The 22,559-nt window shown below is 49.2% G+C and overlaps 2 protein-coding genes across 2 annotated transcripts; one reads left to right on the plus strand and one right to left on the minus strand.

The window, feature by feature from the left end:
- Positions 1-1,429: 1,429 nt before the first annotated feature.
- On the minus strand, positions 1,430-15,910 carry BANF1 (BAF nuclear assembly factor 1). The gene is made up of 3 exons (XM_045023243.1): positions 15,590-15,910; positions 4,631-4,773; positions 1,430-2,172 (listed from the first exon to the last, which is right to left on the minus strand). Exons 2-3 carry the CDS (start codon positions 4,754-4,756, stop codon positions 2,026-2,028), a joined length of 273 nt encoding a protein of 90 aa, XP_044879178.1. The 5' UTR covers positions 4,757-4,773; positions 15,590-15,910; the 3' UTR covers positions 1,430-2,025.
- Positions 15,911-16,095: 185 nt separating this feature from the next.
- Positions 16,096-22,394, plus strand: EIF1AD (eukaryotic translation initiation factor 1A domain containing). The gene is made up of 7 exons (XM_045023242.1): positions 16,096-16,225; positions 17,639-17,731; positions 18,431-18,601; positions 19,177-19,285; positions 19,536-19,644; positions 21,238-21,288; positions 21,640-22,394. Exons 3-7 carry the CDS (start codon positions 18,515-18,517, stop codon positions 21,806-21,808), a joined length of 525 nt encoding a protein of 174 aa, XP_044879177.1. The 5' UTR covers positions 16,096-16,225; positions 17,639-17,731; positions 18,431-18,514; the 3' UTR covers positions 21,809-22,394.
- The last annotated feature ends 165 nt before the right edge of the window (positions 22,395-22,559 follow it).

The raw sequence follows: 22,559 nt of genomic DNA on the forward strand, positions 1-22,559 counted from the left end.
TTACAGTCCCCTGCTTCTTAAAACTAAATATGCTCCGTTTTTTTTAATCTTTCCTCACAGGTTTTCTAAGCCTCTGGACTCTGTCCAGTTTGTCCACATCATTCCTAAACTGTGGCACCCACAACTGAGTATGGTACTCCAGCTGAGACCTCTTCAGTGCCAAGTAGAGGACAATTACCTCCCATATCTTACATACAACACTCCTGCTAACACACCGCAGAATATTAAGACTTTTTTGCAGCTGCATCACATTGTTGACTCATGTCTAATTTTTAATCTGCTCTCATCTCTAGCTCCTTTTCAGCAGTACAACCACCTAGCCAGCTCTTCCCCCTCAGGTATTGGTTCATTTGGTTTTGACTTCCTAAGCATACTTTGCACTTGTCTTTACTGAATTTTGTCTTGATTTCAGACAAATTCTTTGATTTGCAAAGGCAGTTTTAAATTCTAAACCTGTCCCCTACATGAACTGCCTGAACTACCCTAGGTACCAGGGCCCATCCTCACCACCCGAGGACTGAGCACCTGCAGAGTAGAAGTGATGATGTTGGCCAGTGCTTCTGCCAATCTTCCCAACACAATGAGTGGCTCTTGGCTGCCAAGACACTTTCCAGGTGTGGACAAATTCCATGGGGCAGAAAAATCTTATCACAGGAATGTGCATTCCCAGTGTAATATTCAGCCATAGGGACATGTGACAGCTCCAAGCAGGCTTAGATGACAATGGTATGAGAGCCCTTTCAGTACTACTTTGGCTTCTACCATTGCTATCACCAGATGAAGTCTGGCAAGTTACTGGTTCACAGCCCGCCCTCCTCTGTGATGGGGTATATAAACCCCATTGTCACAGCCACTAAGGGGTTATGGGGCAGAATAGCTATCTCCCCAACTCCAGCTAAGTGGGTGACCAGTAACCAGTAACATTTGGATAATGGGCTGCATCCCAGGCAGGGGGCACAGCTGTCTGACAGGCTGAGGACTACCTTGGGTCAGGCAGCAAACTGGCAGGAAGTTGCCCAAGGTGCCGGACCAGAAACCCCAATGACCAGGGTAACAGCTGGGGGAAACCCAGCCAAAACAGGTATCCCTTCTCTTGCACTCCACAAGCTGACAGCCTAAGGTCCTGCTACCAGATGACATAAGGATTTAAGGAGAGTTGGAGCTGAACTGAAAGGTAGAAACACAATGTCTTAAATGGCCAGTACCTCTAACAAGCTCAGGGAAATGTAAGCAGGACAGAGGTCCTTCACAGGCTCAGACTAGATTTTCAACACCAGCACCCTGTTCTCCAGCCCAGATCTAAGCCTCCAAGAGCATGTGCCCCACCTTCATAGTGCTATGCCCTTCTGCAACCAACACCCCATCTACATCTGCTCCACCATCTCCCAGATCCCCTAGGAAACAAGTTAAACCAAGAGCAACTCTGGAATATTAACACAGCTGATTTTTATTGTTTTTAAAAAAAACTTTACAATGTTTTCTTCCACTGTTACTTTTCCAAAGAAAGCCAAGTGGCATAAAACAATCTGGAGGGTCCACAAATAACTGCTCCAGAAATAAGCCAGAATGAGCTTAAAACCACAATTTTTTTTTTAAACTAACAGTGAGCAAGCGGCATATCAATGAGAGTTCGAATTAAGACAATAGAAGCACTCCCCTTTACAAGCATGCGGATTATTAAGGCTTTAGGAGTTAGCTGGTCTGAAACAGTGAGGAACCTTGTATCTATAAAATCCAAACACAGATCTAACAAAGGGTGTAGAATAGAACATTACCCCCTCTTTCCCCAGAAGAAATCTGGTCAGTTACATTAACGGCAGGTTCTAGGGACAATTATTTTCTTTCTGGCGAGAAATCAGAGCCATGTAAACAGACATTCTAAATGCCACGGGGTTTCCATAAATTATTAATTTCATTCTGCCCTTTGGATTGGGTACAAAGTGGAAGGGTTGGGAAGATTTTTTTTTTCCTGCTAACTATGAAAGCCATAATAGTGACTGCTGGTGCGGAGGCAATAGCCAATATTCACAAGAAGGCGTCGCACCACTCCCGCAGGCAGCCAGAACAGTCTCTGGATTGCTTGGCGTTGGCTCCACACGTGTCTTTCAGCCATTCCCGGAAGAGTTCTTCATCTTTCTTCAGAACCAGGAATTGCCCAAGTACCACATATGCCTGAGCACAGAAAGGAAAAGGGTATCACAACTGATAATTAATATACACACAAAATCCACTGCTAAATGGAGGCAAGGATAGGACAGCCCCAGGTTGTCCGCTGACTGATAGCTGAACAGCTTTTACACCGTCCCATAGAGCAGAGGCTCAAGCTTTTTTTACTGGTGACACCTTTCACATAGCAAGTCTCTGAGTGCGACCCCCCCCGGCCCCAATAAATATATAATAAAAGTGTTTTTAATATAACACCATTATAAATGCTGGAGGCAAAGCAGGGTTTGGGGTGGAGGCTGACAGCTCGCGACCCCCTGTGTAATAACCTCACGACCCCCAGTTTGCTCTATGGCAGGGGTTCTCAATCTCGATACTAACATAATTTGCAGCTGAGTACTTCACAGATCAATGGGCTTTAATCTCCCAGGAAAGTGAATGATGGGAGCATTATCCCTGTTTTACAGACAGAGAATTGAGGCACAGGGTGAGTTAAGGCCTTGTCTAAACTTAAGGTTTGACAACACAGTTATAACAGCAAACCCTCCCAGGATAGACTGGGTACTGGCAGAACAGTCCTCTTGCAGGTGTAACAGCCTCTACACTATTCCAACCTAACTGTCAGCAAAAAAGTCACAACCCTCACTGACACAGCTACGTAAAAGCAGCTTAAGTGTGGATTTGCCCAAGGTCACATAGGAAGTCTGTCTCAGGTGGATCTGAACCCAGGCCTGAGTTCCGGGCAACTGCACTATCCTTCCAACCCCTACAAGCATGCAGTCTGGTGTTAGTTGTGAACATCTAGAGCCATTATTCAGGGTGACCTCTAGGGGGCATAGAAGTAAGGTAGAAATAAAAGTCTTGCATTCACCGGAACCACTGGGATCTCTGATCTCTACAACTCAAGGTGACAGTGCATGAAAGAATTTCCTTCCACATACAAGGGATTCCACACCACAGGGCAGCGGGATATTTTAAAACAAGGGTCTGGAGAATTGATTGCCTGGAGCTTTTGTATTTATGATAATTACGAGGCATATCAATTCTGGTATTAATTAAGAGCTTTAGAACCTCTGAAGAGGTAACAGGGATTAGGCTATGGTCAGGCTTGCTCTTCCAACTCCGAGTGCCTGAGCAATCCTGTAAGTATGTGACAGTGATCTTTTAAGGAAGATGGTGGTTAAGGCAGATTGTCACCTGTCCCGTTTCTAACCTTGTTAGTACAGCAGGACTTGCCCAATGTGGTTTTAGGCCCTGCCTCAATTTCCCCTTCTCTAGTTCACCAGATCTCAGACAGCAGATGTTCTCACTAATCCTTTCCTTTACATTAATAAACCAGACTCCTGAAGAGTTCAAACCACAGATCCCTCCCCAACCAAGCCTTCCTAACTGGCTCATACTCTTGATGCAGAGGTTCTTAGCCTGGGGGGGGGGGGGGGGGCGCGCAAACTTTTGGGCCCGAGGGCCACATCTGGGTGGGGAAATTGCATGCGGGGCCATGAATGTAGGGCTGGGGTGTGGGAGGGGGTGTGGTGTGCAGGAAGGGGCTCAGGGCAGGGGGTTGGGGTGCAGGAGGGTGCAAGGTGCGGGCTGTGGCTGGGTGCAAGAGAAGTGCGGGCTGTGGCAGGTTGGGGTGCAGGCAGGGGGTTGGGGTGCAGGAGGGGTGTGGCGGTACAGGAGGGGTGTGGCAGGGGGTTGGGGTACAGGAGGGGTTCAGGGTGCGGGCTCTAGCCCGGCGCTGCTTACCTGGAGCGGGCCGGGTCCGCACTGCTTTGGGAAGTGGCTGGCACCACGTCCCTGCAGCCCCGGGGGAGGGGGGAGGGGAAAAGAGGGCTGAGCAAGCTGCCCTTGCCTGTGGGCACCTCCCCCGAAGCTCCTATTGGCCACAGTTCCACAGGAGTGGCAATCCCGGGGGCCGGATCCAGCCTGTAGGCCATAGTTTGCCCACCCCTGTCTTAGTCCCATCCCTGCTGTGGTTCTTCTAGCAGGCTCTTCTCCCTGCCATCTACCCCAGGCCCACCTACAACCTTTGGAGAACAGCCTAGGCCTCCTCCCTGGCTATTCTGTCTGCTCTTTAATGGAGCATTCAGTCTCACATCTGCTCTCCCTAAATTCAGGCTGCCTTCCTACCCCCTCCCAACAAGTCTGGTTCTAAGTCCCATGCTCCCCCAGCATGTAACTATCCTTTCTCTCCCCTGGAAGAGCCATAATCCCCCTCAAAGGGCCAGCTCCCCTTGTGAAAGGAGCAATGCAGGGAGAAGGTGCCCTGTGTTGGCACATGATTTAAGAGGAACTTTTGCCCTTTGGAGTTATCCAAGATGCTCCAAAATTGCTGGTGGATCAATTTCAAGCCCCAGTTTCCCACATGGTTTCACTCTAGCCACTGACCCAGCTAGAGCTGAGCTTTCTGAACTCCCCCCCCCGCCCCAAAGATACAGAGATCTGCGCAAAAAAAGGTTCCAGAGACCTTGTCAAAGCCTTTGTCCGCCAATTTCTTTCCAAGAACATCCCCAATTCCGGCCAGAGTTCCCACGGGCTTCTCCCCCATGGGCTCAGCCACGAAGTCCCGGTGCTTCTGGGAGGTGGACGACATATTGGCTGGTGCTTGATCTAAAAGAAGAGAAAGTCAGACACTGTAATAAGAGGCAACATATGCCACAGAGCCCTGAATCCTGCTGGGCCAGCGATCAATGTTAGCTGCACCCACTCAGTCAGGATTTGAGGACTTGAATGTGTGTGAAATATATTTTGGTGCAAAATGAAAGATCTTATCCACTCTAAGAAACAAGTGCTGGTACTTACTATTTACAAGATCCTACTAATCATAGTAAGATTCCAGTGGTTCCATTGTGGACAGATGCCCACAAAAGTCCCTTTTAGTTGTGATCTCAGATTCTAACAGGTCTTCCACAGATCAGAGAGACCACAATTCAGATTCATTAACAGCCATCAGCCAAACCTCTGAAAACACTGTGTGATGGGTTGGATCGCAGAAAACCCCCTTGGGAGCTGCCACCTGATGTGCCAAGACTACCTCTGCTCCTGTTTTCCCTGCCAGCTCAGGACTCCAGCACCCTGTCTTGCTGAGCGAGACACTGCAGTCTGCTCCAACACAGACCCAGGGTCTGAATTACCTGCCCCAAAGCTGCAGGTTTACCTGAAAACAGCTCACAGAAGTGTGCTTGTCTTTGCACTCAGATGCCCAACTCTCAATGGGGTCTAAACCCAAATAAATCAATTTTACCCTGTATAAAGCTTATGCAGGGTAAACTCATAAATTGTTCGCCCTCTATAACACTGATAGAGATATGCACAGCTGTTTGCTCCCCCAGGTATTAATACATACTCGGAGTTAATTAAGTAAAAAAAGTGATTTTATTAAATACAGAAAGTAGGATTTAAGTGGTTCCAAGTAGTAATAGACAGAACAAAGTCACCAAGCAAAATAAAATAAAATGCGCAAATCTATGTCTAATCAAACTAAATACAGATAAGATCCTCACCAGTCCCAGAATGCTCCCTTTTACAGACTAGTCTCCTTTTAGCCTGGGTCCAGCAATCACTCACACCCCCTGTAGTTACTGTCCTTTGTTCTAGTTTCCTTCAAGTATCCTGGAGGGTGGAGAGGCTACTTCTTTAGCCAGCTGAAGACAAAATGGAGGGGTCTCCCAGGGGTTTAAATAGACTCTCTTGTGGGTGGAGACCCCCCTCCTCACTCCTATGCAAAGTCCAGCTCCAATATGGAGTTTTGGAGTCACCTGGGCAAGTCACATGTCCATGCATGACTCACAGTCTTTGCAGGCAGAAGCCATTGTCCACATGGTATCTTGTATGTCTCCAGGAAGACTTCTTATGTGGATTGGAGCATTCCAAGATGCACGCACTGTTCCCCAAGTGCTTCCTGATTGGGTACTTAACCTTGCGAATTCCTACCTAAAGAAGCTGACCAAATGCCTCACAAAGCTCACTTAGAAATCAAGCAGGTATATAACCAATATTCTTAACCTGAAGTACAAAATTATATATGTGTACAGATAGGATGAATAGATATAGTAGACCATAACCTTTACAGAGATATGTTACATGGCACAGGCAGCACAAAACATATTCCAGTTATCTCATATTCCCATAAAGCCTTATGGGAGGTACCGTCACACACTGTTCAAGCACACAGATCACTTTCAGAATAGCTATAAACTGCATGGCTAGTGCCCAGTGCTATATATAGAAGAGGGGATGTATATACCAGTTCTCTCTCTCTCTCTCTATATATATATATATCTATCTCCTCTGTCATGCACACCAGTCTGAATGTAACTGAGGGAAGTTATTGGGCTCAATAAAGTGGTGAAATTCTATGCCTGGCATTATGCAGGAGGTCAGAATAGATCTAATGGTCCCTTCTAGCCTTTATAAAAAAAACAAACCAAAAACCTAAGGAAGATTGGAATATGGGCCAAGAATTGTCTGTGTACGGAGCCTGCACAGCAGAGCCTTTGATCACGATTGTAATATAAAAATATTAATTAGTTGTAGGAAGCCTAACACCTTTATCATAGCTCTCAGCTGCAATGAGACTGGATGAAATATTTCAAATTTATCTCTGTACAGATGCCCAACTTCAGCTTTTAGTTCCCCATTGTAGTTGTAGAAATTGTAACTTACTTACTTAAAATAAAAAAGCCCTGAATCACAGGAGCAGAGGAGAGAAATCTGTGTCATAAAGTGTTGAAGTTTTATTTTTCTGGGAAGAAGCCAATAAAAATAGCTTCCAAGACACCTGATGGCTAGTGTCAAATTTTACCCAGGATTCTTAACTATTTGAACTATTCACCCACAGTGCTAGCTCACTGAATTGTCTGCATACACGAGTAAACAAGACAATTGCAATCTAATGAAGCCACTGGAAATGGACTCATCTACCGAGACACCAGGAACAGAACACATGGTGCTAACACATAGCTAAGGCAGTAATAAAAGCTGACAGAGCTTTAGTACATGTTCAACAAAAGTAGTCAAAAATACAAAAAATGGTTATTTGTACTTAAAACTGCCCCCGTTTTACATTTTCTGTCCACAGGAGAGGGAATTCCCAGATCAGGAATTAACCAACTTCCTAGTCTATCACACTCTGATCTGACAGGAGGAGAGAATGGCAGCCTTGGACTTTTCATGGAGCAAAGGTTTTTCTTGAGGCATTTTTCCTAGTCAACTTGCTTATACACACCTCACACGCAGAGGGAGGCTTGGACACATGATGGTTTTAGTTAGAAGCTTTAAGGTTTGGAAAGGGAGACTGATGTCCCAGGACGAACCTCCTCCACCCAGGAGTCTCAGCCCACTTCCCTGCTCCCCCGTTCCAGTACTTCTGGCCCCCTTCCAGGACTCTTGCCCCAAGCAACAAAACTTATCTAATACCTGAGTGCTTCCAGTCCTGTCCCCATGCATTTGTCCTACCCCCCACCCAAGGCTCCAGAGATCACCTCTCCCCACCTTCAACAACCCCCCAAATTCTCCAGCATCATTCCCCTTCCAGATTCCCCACCCATTAGCTCCCAATCTCCTTCAGCAGACCCCTCCAACCTCCCATGCAGATACCTCCAACTCCTCCCTAATCTACTCCTGCAAAGGCACCTCAATACTAAGCCCTGTCCAGATACCTTCAGCCTCATTCTCCTCTTCAGCCTTCCTAGAGACCCCCTGTGATGGAGTGGGAATTTTTCATAACATTGTGTGAATATTGTGTGTGCCTCAGTTTCCCTATGTGGTACCTGGTTAACTTGGTGCGGGGGAAAGGGTTGTTTGCTTTTTGCAGGGACCCAGAGATACAGGTATGACTGAGGCCTGGCTGTCTGGGGCCAGGGAGACCCATGCCCATGGAGAGTCCCAACAGACAATGGCCATTACAACTACCTCACCATTTGGTACCTAGCAACTAATGACAGGGGGTCCCACCCTCAGCAGGAAACCAGCCAGTTGTGAACAGCCGGAGAGCAAAGGCCTGAGGAGGAGACCAGATGACAATGTCTGTCCAGGAACAAGAACAAAAGATGAAGAGGGGCCATTGGGGTTTGTTCAGTGTGAATGGCTGGAAGCAAGCTCTCTACTTCTGGACTAGGACTCAACAGGGGTCAGGGAGAGCTCTGGACTGACCCAGAGGGACTTTGCTGTAACTTTCTATTCTCTACGCTAACCAAGGACTTTCTAAGCTGTGTTCCAGACATCTAATAGAACAGGTGTCAGAGCAACCTTTCAGAAGTGGTGTGCCGAGTCTTCATTTACTCACTCTGATTTAAGGTTTCGCGTGCCGGTAATAGATTTTAACATTTTTAGGTGGTCTCTTTCTATAAGTCTATAATATATAACTAAACTATTGTTGTATGTAAAGTAAATAAGATTTAAAAAATGTTTAAGAGGCTTCATTTAAAATTAAATTAAAATGCAGAGCCCCCCAGACCGGTGGCCAGGACCCTGGCAGTGTGAGTGCCACTGAAAATCAGCTTGCGTGCCACCTTCGGCACGAGTGCCATAGGTTGCCTACCCCTGTAACAGAATCATAGGAAAGGAAAGGAACTTCGAGAGGTCATCTAGTCCAGTCCCCTGCACTCATCGCAGGACTAAGTATTATTCTAGATCACCCCTGACAGGTGTTTGTCCAACCTGCTCTTAAAAATCTCCAATGACGGAGATTCCACAACCTCCCTAGGCAATTTATTCCAGTGCTTAACCATTCTGACAGTTAGGAATTTTTTCCTAGTGTCCAACCTAAACCGCCCTTGCTGCAATTTAAGCCCATTGCTTCTTGTCCTATCCTCAGGGGTTAAGGAGAACAAATTTTCTCCCTCCTCCTTTTAACAACTTTTTGTGTCCCTGAAAACTGTTATGTCCCCTCTCAGTCTTCTCTTCTCCAGACTAAACAAACCCAATTTTTTCAATCTTCTCTCATAAGTCATGTTTTCTAGATCTTGAATCATTTTTGTTGCTCTTCTCTGGACTTTCTCCAATTTGTCCACATCTTTCCTGAAATGTGGTGCCCAGAACTGGATACAATACTCCAGTTGAGGCATAATCAATGCCGAGTACAGCAGAAGAATTACTTCTCATGTCTTGCTTACAACACTCCTGCTATTACATCCCAGAATGATGTTTGCTTTTTTTGGAACCGTGTTACACCATTGACTCAGATTTACCTTGTGATCCATTATGACCCCCCGATCCCTTTCTGGGGAACTCCTTCCTAGATAGTCATTTCCCATTTTGCATGTGTGCAACTGGTTGTTCCTTCTAAAGTGGAGTATTTTACATTTGTCCTTATTAAATTACATCCTATTTACTTCAGACCATTTCTCCAGTTTGTTGAGATCATTTTGAATTTTAATCCTAACTTCCAAAGCACTTGCAACCCCTCCCAACTTAGTATCGTCCACAAACTTTATAAGTGTACTCTCTGTGCCATTATCTAAATCACTGATGAAGATAGTGAACAGAACTGGACCTAGAAGTGATCCCTGTGGGACCCCACTTGATATACCCTTCCAGTTTGACTGTGAACCACCGATAACTAGGGCTGTTGATTAATCACAGTTAACTCACATGATTAAGTCAAAAAATTAATTGTGATTAATTGCATTTTAGTCACAATATTAAAAACAGAATATCAATTGAAATTTATTAAATATTTTTGGAAATTTTTCTACATTTTCAAATACATTGATTTCAATTACAACACAGAATACAAAGTGTACACGGCTCACTTTATATTATTTTTCCATTACAAATATTTGCACTATAAAAATGATATAGTATTTTTCAATTCACCTCATACAAGCACTGTAGTGCAGCCTCTATCATGAAAATGCAACTTACAGATGTAGTTTGTTACATAACTGCACTCAAAAACAAAACATAAAACTTTAGATCCTACAAGTCCACTCAGTCCTACTTCTTGTTCAGCCAATCGCTAAGACAACCAAGTTTGTTTACATTTATGGGAGATAATGCTGTCCACTCTTATTTACGTCAGCAGAAAGTGAGAACAAGCGTTCGCATGGGACTTTTGTAGCCGGCATTGTAAGGTATTTACATGTCAGATATGCTAAACATTCATATGTCCCTTTATGCTTTGGCCACCATTCCAGAGGACATGCTTCCATGCTGATGACGCTCATTAAAAAAATAAGGTGTTAATTAAATTTGTGACTGAACTCCTTGAAGGAAAATTGTATGTCTCCAGCACTGTTTTACTCACATTCTGCCATATATTTCATGTAATAGTAGTCTCAGATAATGACTCAGCACATGTTCATTTTAAGAACTCTTTCGATGCAGATTTGACAAAATGCAAAGAAGGTACCAATGTGAGATATCTAAAGATAGCTACAGCATTCAATCCAAGGTTTAAGAATCTGAAGAGCCTTCCAAAATCTGAGGGGGACATGGTGTGGAGCATGCTTTCAGAAGTCTTTTAGCAACACTCCGATGCGGAAACTACAGAACCCAAACTACCAAAAAAGAAAATCAACCTTCTGCTGGTGGCATCTAACTCAGATGATGAAAATGGACATGTGCCGGCCTGGACTGCTTTGGATTGTTATAGAGCAGAACCCATCATCAGCATGGATTAATGTTCTCTGGAATGGTGGTTGAAGCATGGACATATGAATCTTTAACGCATCTGGCACATAACTATCTTGCGACGCTGGTTACAACAGGGCCATGCGAATGCCTGTTATCTTCAGGTGACATTGTGAACCAAAAACAGGCAGCATTATCTCTTCCAAATGTAAACAAACTTGTTTGTCTGAGTGATTGGCTGAACAAGAAGAAATAAGACTGAGTGGACTTGTAGGCTCTAAAGATTGACAGTTTTATTTTTGAATGCAGGGTTTTTTGGTACCTAATTCGACATTTGTAAGTTAAACTTTCATGATAAAGAGATTACACTACAGTACTGGTATTGGGTGAATTGAAAAATACTATTTTTGTTTTTTGCGGTGCAAATATTTGTAATAAAAAACAAAGTGAGCACTGTACACTTTGTATTCTGTGTTGTAACTGAAATCAACATTAGAAAACATAGAAAACATCAAAAATATTTAAATAAATGGTTTTCTATTAATAAGCGCAATTGATTTGTTTAAGTGCTTGACAGCCCTACTGATGATTACTCTGGGAACAGTTTTCCAACCAGTTATGAACCCACTTTATAGTAGCTCCATGTAGGTTGTATTTCCCTAGTTTTATTTATGAGACTGTCACGCGAGACAGTATCAAAAGCCTTAATAAAGTCAAGATATACCACATCTACAGCTTCCCCTCTATCCACAAGGATTGTTACACTGTCAGAGAAAGATATTAGGTTGGTTTGACTCAATAGGTTCTTGACAAATCCATTCTGACTGTTACTTATTAGCTTATCATCATCTAGGTCAGGGGTGGGCAAACTTTTTGGCCCAAGGGCCACATCAGGGAATAGAAATTGCATGGTTGGCCATGAATGCTCATAAAATTGGAGTTGGGGTGTGGGAGGGGGTGAGGACACCGGCTGGAGGTGTGGGCTCTGGGGATGAGGAGTTTGGGGTGTAGGAGGGTGCTCCAGGCTGGGATCGAGGGGTTCAGAGGGGGATCAGGGTGGGTGCAGGGCTTTGGGAGGGTGAGGTCTCCAGGGTGGTGCTGGGGATGAGAGGTTTGGGGTACAAGAGGGGGCTCTGGGCTGGGATTGAGGGGGATCAGAGGTGGGGCAGGCGGGTTGAGGCACGGGGAGAGGGTCGGGGTGCAGGCCCCAGGCAGCCCTTACCTCAAGCAACTCTAGGAAATAGCGGCATATCCCTGCTCCGGTTCCTACACGAGGCACAGCACATGGCCCCACCCACAGGCATCACCCCTGCAGCTCCCATTAGATGAGGTTCCCAGCCAATGGGAGCTGCAGGGGCGTCTCTTGGTGTGGGGGGAGTGTGCAGAGGGGAGGCCCCTGGCTGCCCCTGCTATGTAAAGCCTCCCCTCAAATGTGATTGTAAGATCTGTAACTTGTACCAATAAATTCTGCAACCTTTTTGCAGACTTTGTAACTTGAGTTATTGTTAACATAGCCTTTTAAGTTTTGTAACCTTTTCAAGTTACCATTTGTATGAACTTCCAAGCTTTGTAATATCCCATCACACAATCAGAGTGTGTGGGGACGATAAAGGAGTGTGAACAAGGGAGTGTATGTGGGACTGGGCAGAGAGGAACTGCAAGGAGAAAACAGCCCGGAGCCGGGAGTGTCTGATGTAATCTGTTCTGAGAAGGCAATCATGGGGTGCTGTAAAGAAAAGAAGAACCTGGTATGCATGAAAGAAACTGGTCTGGGAATGATTCTCGGTGACAGACACAGAAGGAAAACTGGGTGTACGTGACAGGAGCCACTCAGTTCCAGAAAAAGGAAGAAGGCATGCACACAAGCTGCTGCCCCTTGACCTGCTCACCAGCCTGGATTCATGACCACAGGTGGACACACCAGATCTACCACACTTTGGCTTCTCGGCTTCCATGCTGCCTCCGGTAACTCTCCGCCTGTGTAAGTGTTTGGGTGCATGAGGGTATGAATGCGGTGAAGTGTGGGTGTGTGGATAAGCTCCATTTCTTTTCTGTCTGATGCAACAGTGGCATCATAATAAAACTAATACAAGTGTGACCCTGGGTTGATTTTTAGGGGAACTGAGGTAACAGCCCCTACGTGTAGGAGCCGGAAGGAGGGCCATGCCTCTGCTTCCGGGAGCTGCGTGGAACAGCCCCCAAGCCTGCTCCACGGCTGGAGCACAGGAGGGGGCCAAGATGCTGCTTCCAGGAGCCGCATGGAGTGTCCCCAGCAGGAGCTCAAGGGCTGGATTAAAATGACTAGTGGCCTGGATCCGGCCCGGGGCCATAGTTAGCCCACCCCTGATCTAGGTGTTTGCACAATGATTGCTTGATTATTTGCTCCATTATTTTTCTGGGTACTGAAGTTAAGCTGACTGGTTTGTAATTCCCTGGGTTGTCCTTATTTCCCTTTTTATAGATGGGCAAATATAGTGCCATTTTCCAGTCCTCTGGAATCTTTCCCGTCTTTCATGACTTTTTGAAGATAATCACTAGCGGCTCAGATATCTCCTCAGTCAGCTCCTTGAGTATTCTAATAAATCCTACTGTTTTAACACTGGCTTAAGTCACTCAAGAGTCAGGAAGTCAGGGCTGCATTGCTCCCTTTGGGTGTTCAAGTCTTCCCCAGGTGTCCAATTCCAGTGGACTCACTGAGGGAAGCTCTCAGAGTTAGCAGGGGTGATAAAGGCTCTGAGGTCCAGTCCCAGGAGGTGGTGAAGCCACGGGACTTACCCCTGCAAGAGAACGTGACCCTAAAGGGGTTGACACACTGAAGGGGTCATTCCAGGGACTATTCCAAGGCTGTAAAGAGCACCAGACCTGTGAATCTGTGACAGCCCCACCAAAGGCCCCTGAATTCCCCACTTTCTGCAGAGCACCCAACCTCAGGGATAACTCCCCTCCCTTCCACATACACCCGCAGCCCCATCCTTGCCTCCAAATACCAACAAGCCCCTTGCTCTGACTGTGCACCCCCTTCCTCCCTCCCGAAAGGCACCCTCAGCCCTTTTAGAGATCCTGCTCTTGGCCCATCCTCACCAGATGCATACTCCCCTATGCACACCCTCACCCTTCGTTCACCAGAAAGACACCCTCCCTCCGTTCTCCAGACACCCTCATCCCCACCTCCCTCCCCTCAGATCCTCTCTCCACCCATTCAGAAACACCTTCCACCATCCGCTCCCATCCCAATCCTACCCAGAGCCAGACACTTTCAGCCTCAGCACAGTTCACCCATCACTACAGACACTCCTAGCCTTCCCAGACACATCCACTATAACCCAACCCCTCTCTCACCACTAGAGATCCTCCTCTCCCTAACTCACCACACCGGCCCAACAACCTGAGCACTGTCCTCTACAAAAAAACCTCCATAATTTCAGAAACCTGCACTCTACCCCTCCCTTCCCTAGAATGTAGCCCAGTGGGTAGAGAACTGAACTAGACCCAAAAGACTTGGGTTCTATTCCCAGATCAGCTACTGATCCGGGGGCCTCACTTCAACTCTGTGCTTCAGTTTCCCCATCTGTAAAATGGGGGAGGGCACTGACCCTCCTTTACAAATCTCTTGAGACCTACTAATGATAAGAGCTAAATAAGGATTAACATTAGCACTAACTCAACCCTCCCCCAGATACCATCAGCCCACCCACCCCCACAGAGCTCCCAAGCCTCACCCTCTATAGCAGATGTCACCAATCGGTAGAGTGCCATATCTGGCTGCTAAAAGTCCGGTGGTGCAGCGGGGCTAAGGCAGGCTCCCTACCTGCCCCGGCCCCGCACTGCTCCTAGAAGTGGTGAGCATGTCCCTGCAGGAGGGTCCACACCCCCCCGGCCCCGCACTGCTCCTGCCTGCAAGCATCACCCCTGCAGCTCCCATTGGCCGTGAATGGGGAAATGCAGCCAATGGGAGCTGTAGGGGCAGTGCCTGCAGAGATGGGCAGCACACAGAGCCGCTTGCCACGCCCCCCCCTCCAGGGGGCACAGTGCAAGGACCCGTGGGCAGCTTCCTGGAGGGTCATGGGGCCAGCACCTTGTACTCCCTGCCCCAGCCCTGAACCCCCTCCTGGAGCCAGCACCCCAAACCCCTCCTGCACCCAAACTACCTCCCAGAGCTCACACACCTAATCCCCTCCTGCATTCCAACCGTCTGGCCCAAGCTCAGCCCGGAGCCCCCTCCCACATTGCAAACCGCTCGGCCCCAGCCCAGAGCCTGCATCCCCTCCTGCACCCCAACCCCTTACCCCAGCACGGTGAAAGTGAGGGAGGGAGAGCGAGCATCAGAGGGAGGAGGGATGGACTGAGCAGGGTGGGGCTTCACGGAAAGGGCAGGGTAGATCTTAAAATTCAAAAACTGATCTTGTACTTAAAAACGTCTGAAAACACTGATCTATGGAGTCCACCCTTCCCTTCCCCATCCCTATGGATAAGCCCTCCCTCCAGGAACCGTCAGCCCCATCAATCCTTACAGACAAACCCTCCCCCCAGTCCCAAACACTCCAACCTCACCCCTCTTCTCCCTAACTCACCCCACCCCACAGAGACAATCAGCCCCACCATATGCCCCACCCCTCAACACCATCCTCCTCCGCTCTACCCCTCCCGCACGCCGCCGCCGCCATCCCCACCCCTCCCGCCAGTCCGCCCCCGTCCCAGGGACATCCCCAGCCGCCACCCCTCCCTCCTCAAAGGGCCCCTCAGCCCCTCCCCCCAGCTCCTGCTTCCCCTGCCCCCTCAGACTCCCCCACAGACACCGCCTCAGCCGCCTTCACCCTGCCCGAGGCCCGCGCCCGGCGCCGGAACGACTCACCAGCTCCACTCGCTGCTGTAGCACCTCAGCCACCGCCGCTCCCGCCCAACCGGCCACCCACCGCGCCTGCGCAAACTCCACTTCCTCTTCCGGGCCACGCAGGGACGCGCGCCTCTTCGTGCCCCATATAACCATAGAGAGTAGGCGGCGCTCTATGAGCCCTTCCAGGGGCGATCTAGCCACATTTTTAACCATAGAGCACAGGGTCCCTCAGTCTCTAGGCTATATCCGCTCTCTGAGTCCTAACAGCCCTAGCGCCCTCCCAGGGACGCTCCAGCCACATTTAAACCACAGAGTTCAGCAGCTACACTCTAGCCAATTGAAAACTCGATGGTACCAACACATCCTTCCTCCAGCAGTAACCAATGGGCGGGGGGCAGCCTCTGACGCCGCCTGTTGTCACTGGGGTTGGCCCGTAACAACCCTTCCATCCCATAATAACGCCCCCGGGCTGCCCCGTGCGTTAGCTGGGGCCCGGGAGGGGACCAGGGGATACCGGGGCAGGGCGAGGAGGCGGCGCCCGGAAGTGGGCCCGGAGCCGGAAGCGAGCGGAACACCCGGAAGTGGAGCGGGGAAGGGTCGGGGTTGCTCAGGAGGCGGAAGCGGTTGACTCGACTCAGTCCCATGTGGAGAGAGGTAGGGACGGGAGGCGGCAGGGGGGAGCGGGGGAGGCGGCAGAGACACACACCAGTTTTCTCCCCCCGGGTGTTAGGGGGGCAGATAACCCCCGCCCCTAAGGGGTGTTCGGGGTAATAAACCCCGTGCAGGGGAAGGAGCTCCCCCCCCCACCGTCATGGAAGAGCCCTGGAGGGGACCTGGCCCTCGCGCCTGGGCAGGGGAGATGGAGAATCAAATGGGACTAATCTGCGAGGGGGTAGGACTCCTGGGTTCCGGCCCAGCTCTCGGAGGGGGAGGGGGAGGGGGGGGCTAATGCTTAGGGCAGGGCTGGAATGAATCTCAGCATGGACTGATAATGCAGGCATTAGCCCCATCTTTTTAGGCGAGGGAAACTGAGTCACAGAGTTTCAGCGTGGTAACTGTGTTAGTCTGTATCAGCAAAAAGAATAAGGAGTCCTTGTGGCACCTTAGAGACTAACAAATTTATTTGAGCATAAGATTTTGTGGGCTAAAACCCACTTCATCAGATGCATGTAATGAAAAATACAGTAGGAAGATATATATATATATATATATAATCAGCAGGAGAAAAAAAACTTTTGTAGTGATAATCAGGATGGCCCATTTCCAACAGTTGACAACAAGGTGTGAGTAACAGTGGGGAGCGGGAATAGCATGGGAAAATAGGCTTTACTTTGTGTAATGACCCATCCACTTCCAGTCTTTATTCAAGCCTAATTTAATGGTTTCCAGTTTGCAAATTAATTCCAATTCTGCAGTTTCTTGTTGGAGTCTGTTTTTGAATTTTTTTCTTGGAGTATTGCGACTTTGAGGTCTGTAATCGAGTGACCACATAGGTGACTCATTCACTCGATCCCACTCATCTGTCTCAGACTGTAAGGAAACCATAACAGGGTTATGGCACAAAGTGGCTGGATCAATCTCTTCTTGGTTTCCATGGTCTCTGTGGGGTCTTTGCTTCATTCTCTGATGTGGATGAGATTTTATCTGGGAAGCTGATTCAGCCCTGAAGAATTAATCTCCCTCATCCAATTATCAGCAGAATTGCTGGCAATCTTTCCATGGCCCAGTGGGATGGTGTACTCAATTGGCACTCAAAATGCTTGGGATCTATTTTCTATTATGCTCCATCTCTGCCTCAGTTTCAACTCCCACTGTTTGCCTGTGTTGTCCCTTCCCCTCCCTATGCCCCAGTTCCCTATTTATGATCCTGACCTCCTTGTGTTAAAGCACTTTGAGATTCACGGCTAAAACGTTCTCAGTGGAATTATTACTACGGGAGACAATGTGTGGAGCCTGGCCTGGAATTTTCCAGCAGAATGGAGGAATCTCGGAGCTGCCTCATTCCCTGAGCAAGGGAGTCTCAGTCCATTTCCATGAACCACAGAGTTGTCTTTGTTCCTCTTCCAGTGTGTCCAGTGCTGGTGGATGCCTCGAGGACTGAATTCAGCGCTGGATCCTCAACTATCAGAGACGGACAGCCTCTCTTTATCCCCCAAACAGGTACCTTGCAGGTAGTGGTGCTGCTGGCTTCCTGGGAGAGCAGACAATCTCTGCCCCATCCTGGGGGGAGTAGAGAAGGTAGATGGTAGAGAAGGTAGTAACCTTTTCTAATAACCTAAGATCAAGGGGATGTCCTTGATGAATAGGCAGTGTGGTGTAGTGGGCAGGGTGCTGGGCAGGGACCCAGGGCTGCCTGGGTTCTGTTCTGCCGCCTCCGTGACCCTTCTCGGTGTGCCTCATTTTCTTCTGCCCTTTGTCTATTTAGACTGCAAGCTCCTCAGGGCAGGGACTGTCTCTCACTGTGTGTCTATGCAGTGCCTGACACAATGGGGCCTTGATCTCAGTTAAGGGGCTGGCTGGTGCTCTGTGCCTACATGGTACTGGCTGCTGTGCAGACTGGGTGCGGATGACATCATGCCAGGCTGTATACAGACACTTAGTGAGAAGCAGTCCCTGCCCCAAAGAGCTTGTACTCTATCTAGACAAAGGGTCTGTGGGGGGGAGGGAAAACTGAGGCACTGAGTGGCAAAAGGACTTGCCCAAAGTCAGCAGCAGAGCTTGCAACAGAATCTAGGTTTCCTGGCTCCCAGTCCAGTGCCCTTCTCACTGGGGGACTTTTTGCCTTTAGAAGCTTATTTGATCTTGGGAAGACACAACAAGACTCTTCTCCCTTTACTGTTTCTTCTCCTCTCCTTATAGCCTTCCAGAGCACGTGTGCCTTCCAGCCATTCAGCACGTCACCCGCCCAGCAGGGATCCTGTCCCTGAGGGCTAAGGCACCAGGATGTCCCAAGCAACCAAACGCAAGCATGTGGTGAAAGAGGTGTTGGAGGAGTACGTGGTGCCATCTCCTCAACAGCAGATTGTCCGGGTGAGAGAGGGAGCAATCCTGCTTAGCTGGGCTCCACTGGGACCTTGGGGGTTTTCACTTTCCTTTGCTGCATGGGGTGTGGGTTGCTTGCGGGCAGCATCTGGGCATGTCTCATCTCGGCACTTCCCTGCCGTCATATCCCTTGAGCACTGGTGAGCCTCGTGCTTCAGCGGAAGGCAAGAAAACCCTCGAATATATCTGTCCAATTGTGCATTGGGGAAGAAAATCTTCCTGCTCCCTGAAGGCAACTGCAGTCCAATCTCACACTTCAGGGCTTCAGACAGTCATTGTCTTGCTGGGCAAGGCAGAGCAGGTGGAGTGTGAGCCATCTAAAAGCCCTCTGAGGGCAGTAGATTTCAAGGCCAAAATTGGAGCCAGATCATCTAGTCTGAACTCCTGCATAAGTCAGGCCATGGAATACCCGCCCCCAGCCATTCCTGCATCCAGCCCAGCTCTGGTGGTTGAGCTGGAGGTTCACTTTGAGACAGGCCCTGATCTGTAGGTGCTAAGTGCTGGAGAATCCACTCCCTCGGGAAGTAGCTCCTGTGGTTAATCCCCCTTGTTCCTTCTGCCAGGTCCTGGGGACCCCAGGAAACAACCTCCATGAGGTGGAAACAGCCGAGGGGACCAGATTCTTAGTGAGCATGCCCACAAAATTCCGCAAGAACATCTGGATCAAACGAGGTGAGTACAGTGCAGCTGGGTTCATGGCACCTCTTGAGGAGACAGGCTCCATATCCCACCTCCCCTGGGCACAGATTGGAGTCATCACCCTAAAAGAAGAAGGAGCTCTGTGTCCCATTCCCTGCCCACCAGTCCCCCCACTCTGGGGCTAGATGAGAGCTAGCACCCCCTAGAGGGGAAAGGCCCTGTATCCCATTCCCCTGTCTCCTAAACCAGCCAAACTCCACAATCTGTCCCTTTATCACTGCAGGTGACTTTCTGCTGGTGGACCCCATCGAAGAGGGTGAGAAGGTGAAAGCTGAGATCAACTTTGTGTTGTACAAGGACCATGTGCGGTACCTAAAGAAAGAAGGGCTCTGGTAGGAGTTGGAGGCGTGGGGGAGAATGTGTGTGTGTGTGATGAGCCATGAGCCTCCAGACTGCCTGTTCTTGCCCCTCTGGCACCAAGGTGCTGGAGAAAAGAGTTAGTGGGGAGTGTCTCTCCTGAGGCTGAGATTTCATCAGCTGGTCCCTTCTGCTCTTTACATCCTTCCCTGAGCCTTGCTGCTTCCCCCAAGCAGTGCCCATGTGTCACCAGCCCTGCCTGGGCTGTCATGAGCAAGGTCCATCTTGTAGGAAGAGGAGCCTGCAGGACCTCCCCCCCCCCGAAGCAAGTGGGCTAGTCTCGGGGAATCTACAAAGCCCCCAGCCTCCATGGCATAGATGTACTCATGACACTCAGCATGGAATCCCAAGCCTCTTGCTGTGGGATTTCTCCTCACAGCCCTGCCCAGTAAGGAAGGATTAGCCCCATTTTACAGATGAGGAAACTGAGGCACAAGATACACAAAGCAACTCTCCCCAGGGCAGTGGCAGAACCAGGAGCTGAACCCTGCTCTGCCCATGCTGGACCCAAATGGAGAATCCACCTCAGCCCTGGATAAGCTGTTCCACGGACTAGCTTCCTTCACTGCTCAATTTGGGCTTCAGTTCTGAACCTAGGGCTGAGGCTTGATTCCCACCACTTGTGAGCTGTAGGAATAGAAGCAGAGCAGTTAGTTCTGTGGGCATTGGGTGCAGATGGGGTGGTAGTTCTCCAGCAGGGAACAGATGCTGTTTATAATCAGTTTGGGGCTGGGATCCCGGGGTCTTGTCTCAAGAAGAGTGTTGATAAATTGGAGGGGGCAGAGAAGAGCCACAAGAATATAAGGATTGGTGACAGACTCCAGAGCTCAATCTTAGCTTAAGGGGTGACTTGAGCCCAGTCTATATGTACCTGCATGGGGAACAGAAATTTGACAATAGGCTCTACCATCTAGCAGGCAGACAAACATTGAACAAGAGCGACTGGCTGGAAATTGAAGTTAGACACATTCAGATTGGAAAGCAGAGGGTTCATTGGAACAACTGACCAAAGGCTTTGGTGGATTCACCAGTGCTGGCAATTTTTAAATCCAGCTCAGAGGTGATTTGGAAAGACTTGATGTAGTTTGAACAGAAAATTAATTCAGGGTAGTCCTAGAGCCTGTTATACAGGAGCCAGCTTAGATGATCCCTTTTCTGGCCACCTGATCTGACTCCTTAACATGAGGGAGGCAGGGATAGAGTAAAGGAAGTTTCCCTCTACAAAACTTTTGAAAACTAACTTGTCCAAAACCAAATCTCTGGTTCTAGTGTAACTGAAACTGGGGAAAACTTTGTCAAATGAGGTTTTTCCACAAATTTGGGTTTTGATGCAAAGTAGGTTGTTTATCAATTGTGTTGGTGGGAAAATGGGTCTGTGCTGGGGTTACTAGTGGCCCCTTTTGCACAGGGGCTGTGTTGGCTGAAGCAGTCCCATGCCCTGGGCAGGGGCTGGAGTGGAGAGGAAAGGCCCCATATCCCATTCCCTGCAGCCCCCCCGGGGAAATGTCAGAGCCATTAGAACAGCCCTGGCTTTGACACATCATCTCATGCCTTTTCCCCCCCCACAGGCCTGAGGCCTTCTGTGACACTGCAGAAAGTCAGCCCAGCTCTGAGGCCAGGTGAGTGGGAAAGGAGGGGGATGGCTGCTTAACTGTCCAGGAATAAATTAGACTGGAAATTATGTTTCAGCCCCTCCGAGGGAGGTTCTGGAACAGCCTCCCCAAGGGATGTGGGCAAACACCCCAATGAGTTTACAGAGGGAGCTGGATACGGGTCTGACTGGGATTGTATGATGGGGTGGCTGCAATAACAGGGATGGGGCTCACTGGTCCAGAAGGTCGTTCCAGTCCTAGGTAACCCAGGTCTCGTCTTAGGCTAGTGCCCCGATCAGGGGGGTAGCTGCCCCAAGGAGGCAGCCAGGTGATGGCTAGGGCCACAGGCCTAGAACTGACAGCCACCCCTTTCTGCAGCAGGGAAAGGGAGCAAACGGCTGCCCACTCCTCTGGGGAAGAGGACTCAGACGACGACAGTGACCTGTTTGTGAACACGAACAGACTGCGCTACGGCTGCACAGAGAGCGAGGACGACAGTGAGGAGGAGGCAGCGGTGGCCAGTGACCAGGATGAGGAAGAAAAATAGCAACCCAGGGCAGGAAAGTCAATCTAGCCTCCTAAACACCTCATGCAGGAGGAGCTTGATGCAGCAGGGAGACCACCTTCTGGGGCCTGAACTCATCCACCAGCCTGGTGCATGCTCCAGCTGGCTTGGAACTGCCTCCAGGCTGCCCCCTGCTGGGGACACATTTCTTCCCTCTATCACCTCTGCGGTCTGAGCCATGAGTTGCTGCAGCATCCAGCCCACAAGAGATGAAGGTGCTGGGCCTGTTGTGCCCAATGCATGGTTATTTCACTGTTCACCCAGCCCACTCCAGGGGGAAAGAGGGGCACTGCTCCTTGGGGCAAAGTGAAATGGGGTTCTAGGCAGCAGTGCTGCTTGAAGCTGTAAAGAGGGGGCTGGGGAGGAGTAAAGTTATAGCAGCTGGGAGGCCTCAGCATCCCTTATCAGCTCCTGTTAATGGGGGATTGGACTGTGCCCTCTGCTCTAATACAGGCTCCTTGGGAAAAGCAGTGGGTGCTGTCTGGCCTAGACACTAGTGCTGTGTAATAAGCTGTCTCCCCTCTGCCTTATTCAATAAAGACTTTCCCACAGGAAGCCGGGTGGGTTGATTTGAAATGGCACAAATCAAGAACGAGCCGCCTGGTCCCATGCCAGCTGTAACAGACCAGCTGGTACACAAGGGCAGGTGCTGGGCTGCAGGGGGTGGTAGGGTTGAGCTCTCTCTTACCCACACTGATCTGTGCAGAGGGAGGATATAGGCCAGTTACCAGCC

This window comes from Mauremys mutica, chromosome 7 (assembly GCF_020497125.1).
Source record: "Mauremys mutica isolate MM-2020 ecotype Southern chromosome 7, ASM2049712v1, whole genome shotgun sequence".
Classification (NCBI taxonomy): Eukaryota; Metazoa; Chordata; order Testudines; family Geoemydidae; genus Mauremys; species Mauremys mutica.

What these genes read in the sequence shown, in the direction of transcription:
- BANF1 (XM_045023243.1), bottom strand. Translation starts at nt 4,756, where the DNA reads ATGTCGTCCACCTCCCAGAAGCACCGGGACTTCGTGGCTGAGCCCATG. An exon ending in CGGACAAAGGCTTTGACAAG is followed by an intron (nt 2,173 to 4,630) that starts GTCTCTGGAACC and finishes TTCTGTGCTCAG; the next exon opens with GCATATGTGGTACTTGGGCA.
- EIF1AD (XM_045023242.1), top strand. Translation starts at nt 18,515, where the DNA reads ATGTCCCAAGCAACCAAACGCAAGCATGTGGTGAAAGAGGTGTTGGAG. An exon ending in CTCAACAGCAGATTGTCCGG is followed by an intron (nt 18,602 to 19,176) that starts GTGAGAGAGGGA and finishes TCCTTCTGCCAG; the next exon opens with GTCCTGGGGACCCCAGGAAA. An exon ending in CAGCCCAGCTCTGAGGCCAG is followed by an intron (nt 21,289 to 21,639) that starts GTGAGTGGGAAA and finishes CCCTTTCTGCAG; the next exon opens with CAGGGAAAGGGAGCAAACGG.